At 34.4% G+C, this 18,807-nt stretch overlaps 2 protein-coding genes across 2 annotated transcripts; both read left to right on the top strand.

Moving 5' to 3' along the window:
* The first annotated feature begins 697 nt into the window (after nt 1-697).
* Nucleotides 698-7,250, top strand: LOC125219090 (auxilin-related protein 2-like). Its single transcript, XM_048120961.1, has 8 exons — nt 698-1,627; nt 2,919-4,545; nt 4,652-4,796; nt 4,893-4,990; nt 5,087-5,152; nt 5,831-5,920; nt 6,362-6,538; nt 6,728-7,250. Exons 1-8 carry the CDS (start codon nt 1,071-1,073, stop codon nt 6,764-6,766), a joined length of 2,799 nt encoding a protein of 932 aa, XP_047976918.1. The 5' UTR covers nt 698-1,070; the 3' UTR covers nt 6,767-7,250.
* Nucleotides 7,251-14,371: 7,121 nt separating this feature from the next.
* On the top strand, nt 14,372-18,634 carry LOC125201995 (MLO-like protein 1). The gene is made up of 14 exons (XM_048100304.1): nt 14,372-14,717; nt 15,157-15,214; nt 15,294-15,523; nt 16,408-16,524; nt 16,625-16,685; nt 16,809-16,903; nt 17,029-17,103; nt 17,209-17,297; nt 17,369-17,418; nt 17,517-17,557; nt 17,692-17,901; nt 17,984-18,051; nt 18,137-18,197; nt 18,297-18,634. Exons 1-14 carry the CDS (start codon nt 14,592-14,594, stop codon nt 18,528-18,530), a joined length of 1,515 nt encoding a protein of 504 aa, XP_047956261.1. The 5' UTR covers nt 14,372-14,591; the 3' UTR covers nt 18,531-18,634.
* The last annotated feature ends 173 nt before the right edge of the window (nt 18,635-18,807 follow it).

Here is an 18,807-nt window from a genome sequence, read left to right on the forward strand (position 1 = left end):
AAAATTAATACATAATATAATAAACATATGAATATGTATTTTTATATTATTGGTATTACTCGTTAATAATTGGTATATATATATGCTTTATCTATACTTATATATCTATATATTATTTGAAATTAAATTATATATTGCATTAATGCTTGTTAATTAACATGTTTTGAAATCAAATATTTTATAATAAATATGTATTTAATTATATACTCATATATATATATATATATGCTACAGTAAAACGGTTCGACCGATGGTTCGACCGGTTGGACCAGTTGAACCAGTTGAACCGTGAACCAGTAGCCTCGTCGGTTCGCTCGCCGGTCCGGTTTTTAAAACATTGCTCTCGAGTGTGAATCCCCGAAAAGCTTAGTCGGGCAGTCCTCTATCTTCAAAACGCTCGGCCTGGTTAAACTCTCTGGAATGCGCAACTTTCGCAAAACGATCTTAACTTTCTCCAATTAAGGCGACACGGCGACACGTAGATTTAATCACAAATTGCGTTGTAAATAAATGATTGTATCCATTAATGAATCTAATTAGATGTACTATAAATCCATATAATTAGCTCAAGGTAAATTGTGTAGTGAATTTTCAGTTTAATAGAAACTAGAAAGTCAAGTCTACTTTTGCAAACACGGACATAAATTAAATGACAAAAATGAAACAAGAAAAACTTAAATTAAATTGGCAATGGAGAGAGTCGGACAGCGAAGAACAAGGATATAGAGAGAGAGATATTTTATCCTTGAGAGAAAAATTTGAAAACCCTAAATCGAATTTCGTCTCCTCTCTTTCCATTTCCCAAGTTGCAACAGTTAATTGCCCCACTGATCTCTGCCTATACATGCACCATTTTCTGTGCGTATAGGTTCAGATTTCCCTCCGCCGAAGGCTCAATTGAGACCGCGATCATCACTCCAACGAGCATCCATTCACAATCAAGGTGAAATCCATCTGATTGGAGCATTTTCCACATCCGATCGTGCTCGATTTTTTCCGGATCCAGCCAATTTTGGTTGCTGGCTGGGGTCATTTTCCAAATTAGATCTGCCGCTTTTTTATTTATTCGGATGGACGATCTGGATGTGCTCGCCCGCGATTTTGGATTGGGAGCTCGGGGGAAATCCAATCCGATGCGGTCTAATGCGCCGGAGCGTCGATCGATGGACGATCCATTGTTTAGCGACGTCTTCGGCGGCCAGCCAAAGTACACCTCCAGCTCAAACTTCGGTGGCATGAACAAGCAGAGCGATTTTGACTATGATTCAATCTTCAAGTCATCTGCTGCGGCTGAACAGCCGAAGAATGGTAGTAGCAATAAATCATCGATGCCGGTGTATGATAAGCCGGTATACGATGAGGATATATTCGATGGGCTCCCCGGATTGAAGAGCAAATCCCCGCCCCCTTCTGTGAAATTTGACGATGACGTGTTTGTGTCCATGTCCTCGCCTTCAATGGGCAATGGTCCAAATAGGGAATATGATGATTTGTTGGGGAATTTGGGGAGGAAGGAAAAAGTGGGGGATGAAAACATTAGTAGTGGTGCTAAAAGCAGCTCAAGTTCGAAGGGCTATGATGATTTATTTGCTGGGTTTGCGAGTAGCAATTCCCCTGTTAGAGACAGGTAAATTCTGAAGATCTGATTATGTGTTCACTCTCTGATTCGTCTTCACATTAGTTTGTTGGCCCAAGTATGCAATATGTGGCGCACTAAATAAGTGTTCGATTGATATTGCTATGGCCTGAATACACAATGAGTTTCTTTTGTTGTTGGTTTCTGATATTATGTCTCATTTTTGGTTGATTGCAAATTCATGTATTATTAATACGTGTCACCTGTAAATGCGGTAGAATTTTTGTTGATGCTAGTAAATATGAACATGTGATTGCAGTATTTTTCCAGCATCAATTTGCTTGTTTGGCGTATGTCATCTTGATGTTTCTGTATTATGGTAAAAAAGACCAAGGCTTTAAAGATTACCTTGCAGTTGTCGGAAATTATTGCTGTTTGAGTTATATATGATGTTACAAAATTAGTAATTTTTGCTCACAGAGTTCATGTTAGCTGAAATATCCATCATGGTTTCACAAATATGAACTCTTGGTTGGTTTAGTAATGTACAATGTCCTTCTAGCTTGATGTACACATCAATGGTTTTAAAGGGAAGGAGAGTTATGATAGAAATCCATTTGGTTCTTTATGGGTCTGAATGAAGGACGGGATTCATGTCTACAACTGATACAGTTTTCAATCTTTCATGTGCTTTGCCCCTGATTTCATATGGCTGGATATCACTTCATTTTTGTTTCTTCCGCAATAAAAAATTGCCATTAAGTAGTACTAGTAACTTAGAATCACCAACTGTTGAATAATCAGCAATCAGCTAAGAACAGGCAGTTTATTTTGGGTGGTGCAGATATGTCATGTGAATCAAGATCAATTGCCTGAAAGGGAACTAGTCTGTCTGTTGCAGTTAATGTTACTAGATTCCAGTAGTCCTCTCTTGCAAAAGAAATACTTTCATAATCTGTAGTCATCTTACTACTTACTAGTTGTAGGAAAGAATTTGGAGTAAGGAGAATTGATTGACAACTTGACACAATGAACTCCCATGTTTTTGTACAATTGACACGTCAAGGTTAGATTTGGATAGATTTGGATTTACTATTGGATACCTCATTGTGGATTTTAATTGAATTATGTAACCCAAATTGAGAGAATTCCTTGAACTGCCCCTTCTCTGACCACACACAGAATTACACTTATGTAAATTTCCCAATATATTTATCACTGTCGGGGCTGATAATACTGTTTCATTCTGGCTAATTTATGTTTACTAAGATTCTCTGAAATAAGGTTTAGAATATATAAATTACTACCAGGCGCCATTGAAGCTTCTTTGCTTTCCTTGTAGAACCAGATCAGTACCAGAGTCAGGATGGAGTTCTATGCCAAATTCTGGCTTAAAGAATGGCTTGGATGATCCTTTTGTAGTTCTGGAGTCAAGTTCGACACAACACTCATCGTTCACAGTACCTAAAGATCCTCTTGATGAAATTAGTAAATTTAATAAATCTAGGAGCACGAGGGCTGAAGTTTCATCTGGTAGTGGAGGAGCATTTGATTACATAGATCCTCTCAGCACTTTTGCAAAACCTGCATCATTTTCCTCTGGAAAGGATAAAAGAGAGAAGGGTGGGAGTCCTTCTCGATCTGAAACACCCAAACCTGCTACTGCCAGAGAACCGATGGAGAACTCTTATTTTGGATTTTCGGAGAGCAACAACATGAACAATGTTCCTGTAGATCAGGAACCTCCCTTGTTTGACGTGCCAAATGTTTCTTCAGATTTTCAAAAACCTTCTGGTCAAACTTCTCCTCCCCAATATTATGAAACGGTCTCAGAGGTTGATATGTCTCCTACATCTGGACAAGGAAATAAGTCTGATGAAGTATGGCTGACTGTATCAGAGATTCCTCTTTTTACACAACCCACTGCTGCTCCACCACCATCACGACCACCTCCACCCATACCTCGACAAGCTTCAATGTCAGAAACAGGTTCTTTTACTTCCAGTTTCCAAAAGCAGAGTGATGGGTTTGTATCATCATCAAATTATAATCAACACCCCCAAACCAGGCCTTCTGCCAAGAGCCCTCCCGTCTCACAGTTTGATGAGCTTGATGACTTTGCCAGTGGTAGGTCACATAACAGTTTCGACGAAAGTGCCAATCTACACCACGGTACAGAGACCAATGATTTCTCTGCCGCAGCTGCATCAGCTGCTGCTATGAAGGATGCTATGGACAAAGCAGAGGCTAAATTCAGACATGCTAAGGAAGTCCGTGAAAGAGAACATGCAAAAGCTTCCAGAAATAGAGAGCCTGGGCCAATTGAGAATGATGAACAAGGTAGCCAGGAGGAATATAGGGAAAGTCAAGAGAGATTAAATCGTGAAAGGAGACAGAAGGAAGAGGAAGAAAAGGAGCAAAGGAGACTTGAAAGGGAGAAATTAAGAGAGATTGAGAGGGAGAAGGCTAGGCAAGCTGTAGAAAGGGCTACCAGGGAAGCTCGTGAAAGAGCAGCAGCCGAGGCACGTGAAAGAGCGACTGCTGAAGCTCGATTAAAAGCTGAAAGGGCTGCTGTTGAGAAAGCGAATGCTGAAGCCCGAGGACGCGCGGAAAGAGCAGCAGTTCAGAGGGCACAAACTGAAGCCCGCGAAAGAGCTGCAGCAGAAGCTAAAGGAAGGGCGGAGAAGGCTGCTGCAGAAGCTAGGGAAAGGGCTGCTGCAGAAGCTAGGGAGAAAGAAGCGCGGGAAAGATCTGCAGCAGTAAGGGCAGAAGCAGATGCGAGGCGCCAAGCTGAACGAGCTGCTGTTCAAAGGGCTGCAGCAGAGGCTCGGGAGAGAGCTGCTGCAGAAGCTCGAGAAAGGGCTGCCTCAGCTGCAAAGATGAATCAACAAAAGAACGACAATGATTTAGAATCATTTTTCAGCATGAATCGAGCAAGCAGTGTACCAAGAGCAAGAACAAGCTCAACTGTAAGGGTTAATGCATGAATTTCAGTTACATATCACAGTTATTGATCCTATTCATTAGGTTTTGCATTGACACTAAGTCGTATTCTTCTCTTTGTTTATGTTTTAGGATCCTTTCTTTGATCAACAGTTTCAGAGCAAGGGTGAGTCTGACGCTGCAAGGAGGACGCCGCCATCAACTGGGGCATCGTCTAACTTAAAGAAAGCTTCTTCCACTAGCAACTTTGTTGATGACCTATCTTCTATTTTTGGAGGTATATCACCTTGTCATGTCATTTTAACGTCAAAATGCTGTTTAGCATTTGTTTGTCGCTGACTGTTGTCCCATGGGAATTACTTTGCTTCCAAAGCTACTACAACATCTGGAGAATTTCCGGAAGTTGAAGGAGAAAATGAAGAGAGAAGAAGAGCCAGAATGGAACGCCATCAACGCACTCAAGAGAGAGCGGTATACGCTATGTTACTTTAGAATTTTCTTCATCTTCTATTTGTCATTCTTCATTCTATTATTTCTATTATTGAGTTGTTGATCGTGTGGTTTTAGGCCAAAGCATTGGCTGAAAAAAATCAGCGGGACCTTCAAGCTCAGAGGGAACAAGAAGAAAGACATGTGAGTTTCTGAAACAAAAGTTGATATTTTCTCGTGAATACATAGCTAATTGCTTATGTACCTTCAAAGGATTCATGTGTATTAGAAAAGGCCTATGGTGTACTGCTGGAACAAGAATAAAAAATATCGAAAAAGGAAGAACCAAAAGAAGGAAAACATAAGGCAGAAAATAAACAAAGATAAAGATAACTCTCATCCTATGACTAAGAGGCTATCCTCTGAAAAGGCCACTGCTATCAAGCTGAAATCTTAATATAATTCTGAACAATTAAACGGAAGAATACAAAGCCCTATTCATAAGAACTAATGAAGACTCCTAACTAATTATAATAGTCTAAAGGATAGGCTTGAATACAATATTCCTAACAATTTATAATATCTAAACAAGAAATCTACAGATTTCATCTCTATCAAGTATCAATATGCTAATACTTTTTCCCCTTTATGTTCTCATCTTCTGAAGAGGAATACATCCACACTTGATAAAGTACGAGTTTCAGTTGAAAACTAAGTAAATAACCATTTGAAATTAGTGTACTTTTTTATCGAAAAGTATTAGTATTTTTTAGTTTTTTTTTTTCACGAAATGTCTGATTGCAAACTCAAGCTACTCCTTTTGATATGTCTTCTGTGTGTGAGGTGTTCCATCAATTTAACCACAATCTTATTTGGTTGCAGAGGATTGCTGAGACCTTAGATTTTGAAATCAAGCGTTGGGCAGCTGGAAAGGAAACAAATTTGCGTGCGCTGCTATCAACGTTGCAATATGTGTGTTTGATTATCTTCCTATCTTACATACGATCTTTATAAATTATAGTCTCCCTCCGTCCTGCGATGAGCCGCATTCTTTTGGGCACGGGATTTAAGAAAATGATGTTTGAAGAGTTAATTGGCGAGAGAATAAAGTAGGATAGAGAATAAAGTAGAGAAGTGTAGAGAGAATAAAGTTGGTGAGAGAATCTCAACAGTAAGAGAGAGTGAATGTGTTGTTTATTGCTAAAAAGGGGAATGACTCATTTTAGATGGGAGTATGGGACGTCCCAAAAAGGAATACGAATCACTTATGGTGGGACAGGGGGAGTATTAGATATTGGCAGAATTCTTAACCTGGCTATAGTTCTATTTTGGGTGTGCTTTATTTAGATTAATATGAAATTGGTATTTTCTAAATGGTTATAAAATGCAAACCGGGTATACCCTGGGTGACAGGTGCTTTGGCCTGAATGTGGCTGGCAGCCTGTGTCGTTGACAGACTTGATCACTGGTGCCTCCGTTAAAAAGGTTTATAGGAAAGCCACTCTTTGCATTCATCCCGACAAGGTACAGCAAAAGGGTGCTACTCTCCAACAGAAATACATTGCTGAAAAGGTGTTTGACCTGCTAAAGGTACTCTTCTTATGATGAGGTTTTACCATTTCCGAAAACTCTTATCTAAAAAATCCACATGTTGCATGTTTGATTAATTATTGAGCACAAACATGGTAAGCTGGGAAATAATTTTGGGTATTCATCTTCAGACACTATTTACTTTCTGCTAGAAACTCCATTGATATCGAGTTTAATTTGCCCTAATAGGAAGCTTGGAATAAATTCAACTCAGAGGAGCTCTTCTAAATACTGCCACAAATTCTTGTACTCAAGTCATCTACCTCTCAACCTTGCCATTCGACGGATGAGATTCTCTCCCTGCTCTCAATCTAGAGGTGCGATGATGCACCTACATTTTTGTGCTTTCTTTTGCTTGTTGCAAAGTGCTGGTTGAGAAAAGAGACCTCCATGCTGCGGGTATGCTCGAATGGCGTGTACATGTATGCTCGATGTATATTGATGTCAACATCGAAGATCCAAGCAAAAGTTAAGTGGTTGTTTTTCAGTTCTTGTGGTGCTGTGGAACAATTTAAGTTACCTTTGGTTGTTATATCATTCATCTTTTGCCTTTATTATTTTTTTTCTTTCTTCTTTTGCTGATTTCTTTAGCTATTCATTTGCATTATTATGTCTGAGCTGTTGAGTACTCAGAATATTAATGAATTCTCCTTGTATTATTATTGTGTTGAGATTTATCTGAAGGTGCATATAAATTTGGTTTGTTTTTGTATGATTTTGAATATAATGAGATTCTTGTTCAGTTGAGATTTTGTGGTTGAGATTTTGAATGATTTTTTTGGATTCTTCTTACGACGTGCTTGCTGTATAAGGATTTAATAGTATTCATTTGACAATTCAACTTGGAGTGTAAGATATGACCTAGTGTTGTCACTATTCAGTACTCCAGTCGTCCACAAAATAAATGTTTTCCATTTTAGTTTGCTCGATAGATAACTAATTTTGAAGATACACGATTAAAAATTACCTAAAATGTATGTTTTTATCATGTTTGATTTATTTATCTTCAGTACCAAATTGCCCCTAAAATTAGTCTATATCTATTGATGTTAAATTTTCTCTATAGTGAGATTGGGCCGAATCTCATTTTTGTTTAACAATATGTTAACAATCTTTTTTTTCTTACTTTATCGATTTTGCATTAAAATTTGTGTTGTTCACAAGTACTTTCACGCTTTTATGTTGAGGAATAGAGTATTGTGCACGCTTTTATGTCGAGGAATAGAGTATCGTGAATATGATTTATGTAAACATTGTTGTTTGCATTATACCATCCGAAAAATCTTTTCAGATATTTTTTAAAACTCTCTTTAGGTAAACTACCACTATAACATTTCAGCATAAAGACTCCAATTTCATGCTAAGACCATTTCTGTTAATAGAATTTGTACCTTGTAAACACTACTTAGTTTTAATTTTTATTCCCGTTCTTTATACGATTCTAGTAGTATAACACTAATATTTATCCTAATCAATCTTGTTATCTAAATTGAATATTGCATAAGAGATCCAATTTAGTTCGAACTACAAATACTTCCTCGTTTGCTAATATCTGTCCCAATTAAGAGGAAAGTATGTGCAAAAGTTATTGGAATGTAAGGAAATAAGATATGTAATGATGATGAATCGGAAAAGAAAATATGGGATACATTCGAAGATGGGAGGGAATATTTTGTCAGTTAAATTTGACGCTATCCATGCGCAATGAAATACTCCACTAATTGAAGCAAATTCAATTGGTAATAGACTAATAATTTAATTGCTATCTAGCGTTGATCAAAGATATTTATGATTGATTAATGAATATATTGATTGAAAACTGTTGATTCTATTTCAATTTAAAAAGCTTTATAACGACCACTAAAAAAATCATAAAATTTCTAAAATCTACACGGCAGTGATTGGAACATAAATTTAAAAGAGTAGTGATTTAGAGACATAATGTCTCTATGCTATAATGCCCTTATGTCAATTTTCCATAATTTTAATATAAATATGTACTAATATACCCTTATTTTAGATAAAAAGGAAAATAACTGTTTATCAAGAAATGAAAACTAATAAAATTAAACTAATCAAATTAATTATCTATATCTATAACTAATTAATACATAGTTAGTACTATCAATTAAGATTAACGTTTTTTAATTAAAACTTTAACCAAATCTCAACTATTTTCGCTACTTAGTTTCTTATTGATATCCAACAAAATAATAATGAGTATTTACATTTAATTATTTTATTATTAAATAATTGTTAAAATTCTAAACAACTAAATTTGTAAATTATAATTATAATAGTAATTGTCATCTAACTATTTTATTATCAAATAGTTACAAAATTTGTAAGTTATAAAAAATACTTGATGTCTAATGTATTAAATAAATTAAAATTATATTAAATAGTAATATTTAAATTTTAAGTTATATAAACAATTATATATATATATTGTTATCATTCAAAAAAAATAGTCATTCACATCAAATTATTTTATTAGTAATAAGTAATCATTTAAATTAGGATAATTGGTCTCTAAAACCATGAACTTTGCCTAAAATTTGATATTTCCCATGAACTTTGAAATTGGTATATAATATCACGAACTTTGCATTTTGTTTGGTATTTCCCGAACTCACTCAAATAAGATATTTTCATCAAAATCTTATTTAACATAGGCAACCGTAATATGTTTTATAATATTTGAAACCACTTTTTAAGTTCATAACACGTAGCATAAAAAGTCACGTTGAAAACCACGTTGATTTAATTGTGTCAAGTATGATAAAAGCCTCGTAAGTTAGTCAAATATAGTAATAAACATGCCGTGGGAAATACCAAACAAGTTCGTGATATTATATACCAATTTCAAAGTTCATGGGAAATACCAAATTTTAGGCAAAGTTCATGGTTTTAGAGACCAATTTCCCTTTAAATTATAAGTTATGAAAACAACTACATGTATTTGCACTCAATTTCTTAATTGTTATCACACTGAAATAATATATTTGCATTCAAATTATTTTATTATTATAAAACTATTAAATTTTTAAGTTGTAAAAATGACCACATGTATATATCAAGATATATGTTACTATCGTTTCCAAAATAATGAATAAGATTAGATTCCATAATTTTAGGAATTGTTTAAAATAAAAATAATTGATGAGACTTCTATTCACATTTTAATTCATTTTAGTGTACTTCTATTATATATCAACTACTAACTGATATTAAAAATTAAGAATATAAACAATCACATGTTTTAATTTTTTCTAAAATAAGTGATTATTGATTTAGTTGTGACATTTCGAAAATTAAGAATTTACAATAACTAAAATTTTAGAATTTAGAAGAATTAAAATTAAAATTACAAAAGTTTTTAAAATCAAAACTGCAAACTCAACTAGTATTAGTACTATCATATATCAAATTTTAGTTTGTTGCATGATATAGTGAACCGAGCGAAGAATTATAGTAATAATTTATACTAGAAAAAATAGAATATAACTCAAAATAGCAAATAGGCGAGTTAAGAACATGTGATTATTGTTTTTAGATGTTCGATTATAGCATTCCAATTATTAAGAATTAAATAAATTAAATTTTGAACGTAAAGAATTAAAATCATTTCCAAAAACTCAATCAGTATGATTATTATATACTCCGCTATGTATCAAATTTTAATTTATTGCATAAGGGTCATATTCTAATGCTTATAGCACTCTAATCCAAAATCAATACCAAATCTTCACCCTTATAGTTTAAAATAAGTGGATGAGATTAAATCTTACGAATCTCAATAAATAGTAGACAAAATATCAACAAAAGGGTAATATCGTTATTATGTTATCATATGATAATTTTCGTGAATGTTTTTTTATATCAACGTAGTGTATTACAAATATCAACAATATGACATAAGAATATCAACACTAGTACAAGAAAATATCAACACATATTTATTGAGATTTTAAAATGGATTTATTGAGATTTTTCGATGTATTTGTTGATAAAAATCTGGTTATCAACATTTACGAAACTAAAATAAAAAAGATCAAATTTCATCATCCGAACGTTGTCGGAACATATTAAATTGAAATCTCGTTGGAATCCTTATAAAGTTATCTTTAATTTGATATATTTTTTGCGAAAAAATAATTTAAATCGAGAGAGTTACGTAAATTTAAAGTTTTAAGATGAGTTTAATGAGAGGGAATTGACATTAATACCCTCTAATTTTATTTATTTATTTTCTTAATTAAAAATATAATCCATGTGACATTATTTCAACCACTAGATCTTCTAATCTAATGGCTAAGATTTAGTCTTAGTTTGGAATTGCTAATTAGTTAGCAATTGATCTTATAACTCTAATAATTTACAAAGAAAAAAACTCTATATTTTTAGAATATTAAATAGATGAATTAAGAATATGTGATTATTTTTTTTATTAAGATTCGATGTAATGTTTCAAAAATTAAGATTTTAAAAGAAATTAAATATTTTGAAAATAAAGATTAAAATTATAAAATTCTTAAATAAAAGCTCTAAACTAATTTGATAGAAAATCTGTTATATGGTTCCCTTCTAATAAATACGGAGTATATCATTATTTTATTGGGTGGATAAATGTACACTAAATAGATTCAATGAAATACTACAACATTTTAAAATTTTAAACATGTGTCCTAACATAATTGCAATAAGATATAAAAAACTGTCATCACAACTATGAGGATTGCATGCTAATAAAATTGTAAACGCATAATTAGTGTGTAATGTCCTTAAATAAGTGTATTTAATGAATACTTTAATGTAAAGGGTAAAAACATAAATAAAAATATCATATACTACCTCTGTCCCTGAAAATTTGATACATATTACCATTTCGGTCCGTCCATGAAAATTTGATACACTTTACTTTTACCATTTTTGGTAGTGGACCTCATATTCCACTAACTCATTCCTACTCACATTTTATTATAAAACTAATACTTTAAAAGTAGGACTCACAACCCACTAACTTTTTCAACTCACTTTCTATTACATTTCTTAAAACTCGTGTCGGGTCAAAATATAGCAAATTTTAGGGAATGGAGGTAGTAATACATAATTACTATTTTATCTTCATTATGGCAATGCCATTATATCTCCAAAACATTTTTCAATTTAAAATCAAGTAGTAACATTTTTGTTTCTAGCCAGGTGTCACGACCGCGCTTTACTAAGGATAGCATTGCTCGGTAAATCATGACCAGGGGAGGGAATTAAGAAGAGGGGATAGAAAGGGGACGAAAGAATTTACAAATAGACTTGCAAGTACTTTTTCATAAGATAGAAGAGGTTCACAAGACAACGAAAGATCATGAGAATTTGAAAGAGTGTTTATCACAGATCACTCATTACTGATCGTTCTTCCTATGACCCATCTACTACAAAATACTACGACAAAAGCACAGCGGAAGGAGTTGTAACCACATGGTCATGTGTATGAAGACACATGCCACGAAAATTCTACAAAAGAGATGAGACGACCTCCAACTCCACTCAGCCACCTTTTCATCACTTGCTCAACCTGCACATTTAGAAATACATGCAGGGCTGAGTACGGGGTACTCAGTGAACACATTGCCGAAAGATACACATATAAGAAAAGTTATTATCATGCCATTACAGTAACACACGGGGGTTTTTCTTAAAGGCCCGAGCTTACTAAGTTCATTTTCATAAAGTTCGCCTGATCAGGCTAAGTTCATTCCATCCCAGGTGTCCTGACACATTCTCTTCCTAGCCAGCTTATTTGTAATTGACAAATTTTTGCCAAACATAATTAAGCATATTCTCGAGTTACAATTAAAATGGTCTTTGGAAAAAAAAAGAGGAAATCAACTTTTATGATTCAGTTACAATAGTTTGGGAAAATCTACTCCTCCAACCAATTGAATTATGTCCTGCGGACTTATTAGTTTCACTAGAAAAGAAAATACTTATTTTATCTGCAATTTAAAGTCTCATTTTAGTAATAGATCCATCATTCAGTTATAAAGTTATAAATGGTAGTCGCTTTTTTTATTTATTTGAAGTAAATAGATCCATCATTCAACTATAAATGATAAACAAAAATATTACTAGTAAATTGTTTGAACCTAAATCGGTAGCAAAAATTGACAGTGCAGTCCAAAAGCTTGGTTTTTTCCATTTTCATAAGAGAATAATTTGAAAAATAAAATATTCCGTATTACTACTAATATACGCTAAGACAGTAGAACATCTGTCAAAAAACAAAACATTTCCACTCTTTGATTTGATTTGTGTGGGGGTCCACCGCGTGTAAAGCGTGTGATATAATAATTTGGTCACAACCTCTATGATCTGTTTGGTGTGAAATGCTTTAAACTTAGCCATCAAAGTCTAAAACTTTAATTCAACTATCAATTTTATGTTGAGTGTAACTAATGTTTATTTTTTATTTCAATTTTTTGAATCTCATCCTCGTCTATTTAAAGACTAACAAGTTTGAGAATCTGATTCTTCTTTTAGAAATACAGGTTAAAAGGAGCTGCATGGATACTCAATTGATTAGGCGTGCTTTAATATTATTGAGTTTTAGTACAAATGATAAATAAAAGCGTTATATTCTCGATTTCTTATTTTCTAGTAATACTACTATTTCACAAAAGGTACTTTCAATCTGTAGATAAGTTAATTGTTAGAATCCATGGGAATATAACAAAAATCAAGTCAAATTTCCATTAAAAAAAGGTCAAAAGAGAAAAAAATGAAAGGCAAACTCATTTACCATAAAACATTCATTTTTTACACCAACAAATGTAGTCAAATTGATTAGAAATTTAGAATCATATTCAATTTCCTTTATTATTTTGAAAATATTCAAGCCATATATTATCGACCTATTATTTTCGATTTCTAAAAAGAATCTCTTACCCCACTCTATAATAAATTAAATGAACAACCCATGTAAATACTAGTACTATAAAATAATACAATTCATATTTTCTTATTAAAAAAGTTTAAGATGTTAAAAAAAGAAAAAATATATATATAAATTTTGATAAATTATTTATTTTATCAAGATTTTAAAATTTATAAATTAATTAAATTTAAATAACTAATTAACATACTAATTGACGTAATAATCAAAGCAAATAATTATTAATCAGATGCATCATAATAAGTAGGAGAAAAGATAAATGTACATACATCTACATAATATAATTAAATTTTTAAATTTAATTAAATTCAATCAAAAATTAGTTTTGTTATTTATTGTATTATATGTAGCAATAAGACAAAAGTGATATAGAAATTTTAACTCAATTAGTAACATGATTTAGAGCATGATTCGAATTAATTATAAATATTTAGTAAAAAAATTTTCCTTAAATAAAAAAATATTTAAGTTAAAATTTCATTTTTTTAAAGTGTTGCAAGATGCTTAGTATGAAATTTATTTTAAATCATTAAACGTTTATAAATTGATTTTCAACGTAAAATGTTAAATAAGTTCGATCATGTACATACAATTATGTATATTTATCAAGGTTTAAAATCTCATAACTTTTCTTAGATACTATATTCAAACACATATAAATAATATACTATATCGACTATCGAGAATCATAATTTTGAAAATTATATTAATAGTAATCTGTAATATAAAAAGACTTTCTAGGCAAATAAACGGTCACTTATTTATTTATCAAACCAAACACGCCTCTAGTATGATGCCAACTGCAATAATCAGAGGAATTTTGTGGAAATTCATTCACTCTCTTAACTCAAAACTCCACTAATTAACGCGGAGATAAATCTCGCCTGCATTTACTCAGATTAATTGAACTCCATTATTATATCACTATTCACACCTGTCTCTATTTCTTCTTTTTTATTTATCTTCAGCGCCTTAATTCGACTCGCCATTGTTATTTATTCCTCACCACTTTTTTCAATCTGTAAATCTCTATGCTTTTTGCCCCCTTTTCCGTCGTGATTTGAAGTGGGTTTCGCGAAAAGACTCGACCTTTAACGGAAAATGGCCGGCGGAGAAGGAGAAGGGGTGGGCTTGGAGTTCACTCCGACGTGGGTGGTCGCAGCCGTCTGCACGGTCATCGTCGCCATCTCTCTCGCCGTTGAACGCTTCATTCACTACACTGGAACGGTAAAGGACCCATTTTTATTTTATTTTATTTTATTTTTTTGTCGTAGCCTTGTTTGTAGAGCTGTCCCATTGTAGAATGTAACTCGGAGAAGGAAATGGTTGATTTTGCTTTTTTGATCTGAGTTTATTTGTGATTTGTGAAGAAAACTAAAAAAATGGTTTTTATATATAAAAAAAAGTATTGGAAGTGGTGGATTTTGTGATTCTCATGTTTTTGGGAGTTTCTGTTTCTGAAAAAAATATTTATTCTTATGTGGCGTTTCTTGAATTCTTGGGTGTGCTATTGAAACTGTCACTGTTAATAGTTACTACTATTTGAAGAAGATCAGTGTGTTTTATGTGTCTGATTTCCCCTTTTGTTGAAAGATTCTGTTTTTAGCCCTTTCTTGAAATATCTGCTGCTGCTAAAAGTGGATCAATGCTTGCTAAAAATTTGCAGTATTTGAAGAAAAAGAAGCAAAAGCCACTCTTTGAAGCCGTACAGAAAGTTAAAGAAGGTATCCCTTCATCTTCTGCTTATGCCATTTTTTTTAGTTATACTGCAAAAACTGATGAAGAATTTTTGGGTGGAGACAGAGCTGATGCTGCTCGGGTTCATATCTCTTATGATGACCGTGTTTCAAGGTCGCATAGTCAAGATCTGTGTGAGTCCTGGTGTCATGGATGATTTCCTGCCATGTTCGCTCTCGGCTAGACCTTCCTCTGGTGGCGAAGGATCCAATAGCACTCATGCCACCCCAGAAGTGAGTGGAGGCCATCGGCGCCTGCTAGCAGAAGAAGCTGCTGCTGGTTATTGTGCTGCAAAGGTATCTATCTCTTCTCATGAAATTCGATCTAGGAGATGCCTTTCTTTACTGTGCTCGAGTGTTTATCATCAGTGTGGAGAGAACGTGCGTAGACAGTCTAGTTGCTTCTGATATATGGATGTTTTAGTTAACCATGTGCATATTTGAGACACATTTTGGTACGAGAGGCGAGAGCACATGTTGTTTATCTGTCCTTTTCTGGGTAAGACTGTTTGATGGTGACTTTGGAATTTTGGAACATGGTAAATGTTTCAGTTAATTTTCCAAGAATGGCATTGCAGGTCTATCATTATGTGTATTGCCACATGCTTTTGATACATTTGTATATGAGAGAAAAAATTCATTAGCATGTTTGGTAGTTTCGCTTAAATGAAGAAGTGTCGTATCACATATGAGTTTATTGGTTCGAGAATCTCAGCCTCTTAAACTGTGTTTATTTAGCTCCCGGATCCAAATTTTATTTATGGGTGTGAGGTGATGTACCTAATGAAAATTGTCTCCCACATTTCTAGAACGAGTAATTAGTTTTTGTACTCATGTAAATATTGCTTCTCAAATACTATAAATTTATCTTTTTTATCCCCCAATGTTCAGACCGTAGTATGCTTCATTCTTACGTTTTTCCCAAACATCAATTCGCCTAATTTGGAAACTCGTAACTTTTTCCAAATTTCTCAACTACAAATCTTGACAGTAGACTTTCTGAAGTGAAATTAGAGATTCTACATTCTTATGGTATCATATGTACCTACAGTCTGTGGTCTCCTTTCCACGTTAATATGCTATACAACATTTTGTGCATATGTTTGGATGTTTTTCATGTTTTATAGAGTCATGGGGGTTTTGCAACTACTTGTTTTATCTGTTACCCATCTTATCCGCAGGATAAAGTTCCGATGCTATCTCTGGAAGCGTTGCATCATCTACACATCTTTATCTTTGTTCTAGCGATTGTCCATGTCACATTTTCCGTCCTCACTATTGTATTTGGAGGGGCAAAGGTGAGCAGTGTAGCTATTTCACCTTTTTACGACTTGTGTTGGATGTTCAGCTAGTCCTTTTTTTTGTAAGGCTTTGAATAATATTGAATCTGATGTGTAGATACGGCAATGGAAGCATTGGGAAGACTCTATATCCAAAGATAATTATGATGTGGATAACGGTATAGATTCACTGCATTGTAGATTAGTTAACTTGAACCTTGAGTGTATTCTACCGTTCTTACTTTAAGAAGCGGTGCGAGCTTCTGTATTCTTGCATCTAAATCATGGATTACGATATGCAGCTCTGAAACACAAGGTCACGCGTGTTCAAGATCATGATTTCATCAAGAAGCGATTTTTGGGAGTGGGTAAAAATTCCGCCATATTAGGATGGTTGGTAAGTTGAAGTTTTATCCTAAAGAATTCCAATAACTTTCCAGATTATGAATTTATATTCGACACAACCATTCTCGTGTTGCCTTCTATGAGAAATTATTAACTTCTCCCTTCAATACATTTCAGCATGCCTTCTTTAAGCAATTTTATGCTTCTGTCACCAAGTCAGATTATGCAGCTCTTCGACTAGGTTTTATAACGGTATGCAACCTACGTTCCTCTTCATCTTTGAGTCGCTTCCTATTTCTGTTTCTTTTCAGTTTTAGATGGCATGTGCTAATATAAAAACTATTCCTTTTCTCACAGACACATTGTCGAGGGAGTCCGAAGTTCAATTTCCACAAGTACATGATTCGTGCTTTGGAAGACGACTTCAAGATTGTCGTTGGCATAAGGTGATTCATCATTTATCCGGACTGAATATTGCTTGTGCATCTGATTCATTTCCTCTTGGTCTTTTCTGCAGTTGGTATTTGTGGGTCTTTGTCATCGTGTTCTTGCTGTTGAACGTCAATGGTATGACACTCTTATTAGATCTCGACTGTTCTCCACATTTTTTTCTCGTAGCCTTAGAAACAAGGCACATTAACACGAGATAATCTCCCGTTTTGCAGGTTGGCATACTTACTTCTGGATCGCGTTCGTTCCCTTCTTTGTGAGTACCCTCAAGAGCTCAATACATTATTTGTTACTCTCCATGTTTTATCTGTCCGTTTGCTTTCATCCTCCCATGTTTCTGCAATGAAATGATAACATGATTCGTGACAATACAATGATCTCGGTTTGCAGCTCCTTCTTGCTGTCGGCACCAAGCTGGAGCACGTGATTAGTGAGCTTGCCCACGAGGTTGCCGAAAAGCACATTGCCATCGAAGGTGAACTGGTTGTACGGCCATCCGACGATCATTTTTGGTTCAGCCGGCCGCAAATCGTCCTCGTCTTGATCCATTTCATTCTTTTCCAAAATGCTTTTGAGATAGCATTTTTCTTTTGGATTTGGGTGAGCTTATCAAACTCTAAATCCTAAACTCTAAACTCCGTTCACTGTTAAACAACTCCCTTCATTTCGACGTTTTTATCAGGTCCAATACGGCTTCGACTCATGCATAATGGGACACGTCCGGTATATCATTCCTCGCCTCATCATCGGGTAAATCCTCACCTCCTCTGCCTCCTGAAAAACTCGTTGCTAAACTCGCTTCTCACGAGTCTTGAACCGTTGCGTTTCTTTGCAGTGTATTCATTCAGGTTCTCTGCAGCTACAGCACGTTGCCGCTCTACGCTCTCGTCACACAGGTAATTAATTTTCCAGGATCTCCTCGTGCATCTAGCGTCGTTATAACTCGATAAACTCACCACTGAAAAACTTCATCTATCTGCTTGTGTCGAACGAAGATGGGAACGAATTTCAAGAAGTCGATCTTCGACGACCACGTGCAAGCCGGCCTCATCGGGTGGGCGCAGAAGGTCAAGGGGAAGAAAGGGCTGAGAGGCGCGCTCGGTGGTGGCTCGACCGAAGGAGGCTCAACAGAAGGAGGCTCGTCGGCGGGAGTTCAGATGGCTGCCGCCTTCGGCCGTAGGGCGGCGCCACCACCACAAAACGAAGTTCAACCAGCTAACGATTCGTGAGAAAGGGTTGTAAAAACTACAGTAGTAAAATGAAGACTCTTTGATACTGTATTTATCTGAGCCTCCCTTGTTTGCTAATATCACCAAAGCAATTATAGGATGAATATCTGCTTGTTCATAAATTTGACTTTTCAAAAATGAGTTTGCACCTTATAGGTTTTTGAAAAATGAAAATATTACCAAAATGTGTTTTGAAATGAAAAATGTTACTAAAGTTTTTTTTTCTTTCGGTTTTGTCTTTGAATCTATTAATTGGAACATAATTTTTGGCACAAAT

The sequence above is a fragment of the Salvia hispanica genome, chromosome 1 (genome assembly GCF_023119035.1).
Source record: "Salvia hispanica cultivar TCC Black 2014 chromosome 1, UniMelb_Shisp_WGS_1.0, whole genome shotgun sequence".
NCBI lineage: Eukaryota > Viridiplantae > Streptophyta > Magnoliopsida > Lamiales > Lamiaceae > Salvia > Salvia hispanica.

What these genes read in the sequence shown, in the direction of transcription:
- LOC125219090 (XM_048120961.1), top strand. Translation starts at nt 1,071, where the DNA reads ATGGACGATCTGGATGTGCTCGCCCGCGATTTTGGATTGGGAGCTCGG. An exon ending in AATTCCCCTGTTAGAGACAG is followed by an intron (nt 1,628 to 2,918) that starts GTAAATTCTGAA and finishes CTTTCCTTGTAG; the next exon opens with AACCAGATCAGTACCAGAGT. An exon ending in AGGTGTTTGACCTGCTAAAG is followed by an intron (nt 6,539 to 6,727) that starts GTACTCTTCTTA and finishes TTGCCCTAATAG; the next exon opens with GAAGCTTGGAATAAATTCAA.
- LOC125201995 (XM_048100304.1), top strand. Translation starts at nt 14,592, where the DNA reads ATGGCCGGCGGAGAAGGAGAAGGGGTGGGCTTGGAGTTCACTCCGACG. An exon ending in TTGTATTTGGAGGGGCAAAG is followed by an intron (nt 16,525 to 16,624) that starts GTGAGCAGTGTA and finishes TCTGATGTGTAG; the next exon opens with ATACGGCAATGGAAGCATTG. An exon ending in TCTACGCTCTCGTCACACAG is followed by an intron (nt 18,198 to 18,296) that starts GTAATTAATTTT and finishes TGTCGAACGAAG; the next exon opens with ATGGGAACGAATTTCAAGAA.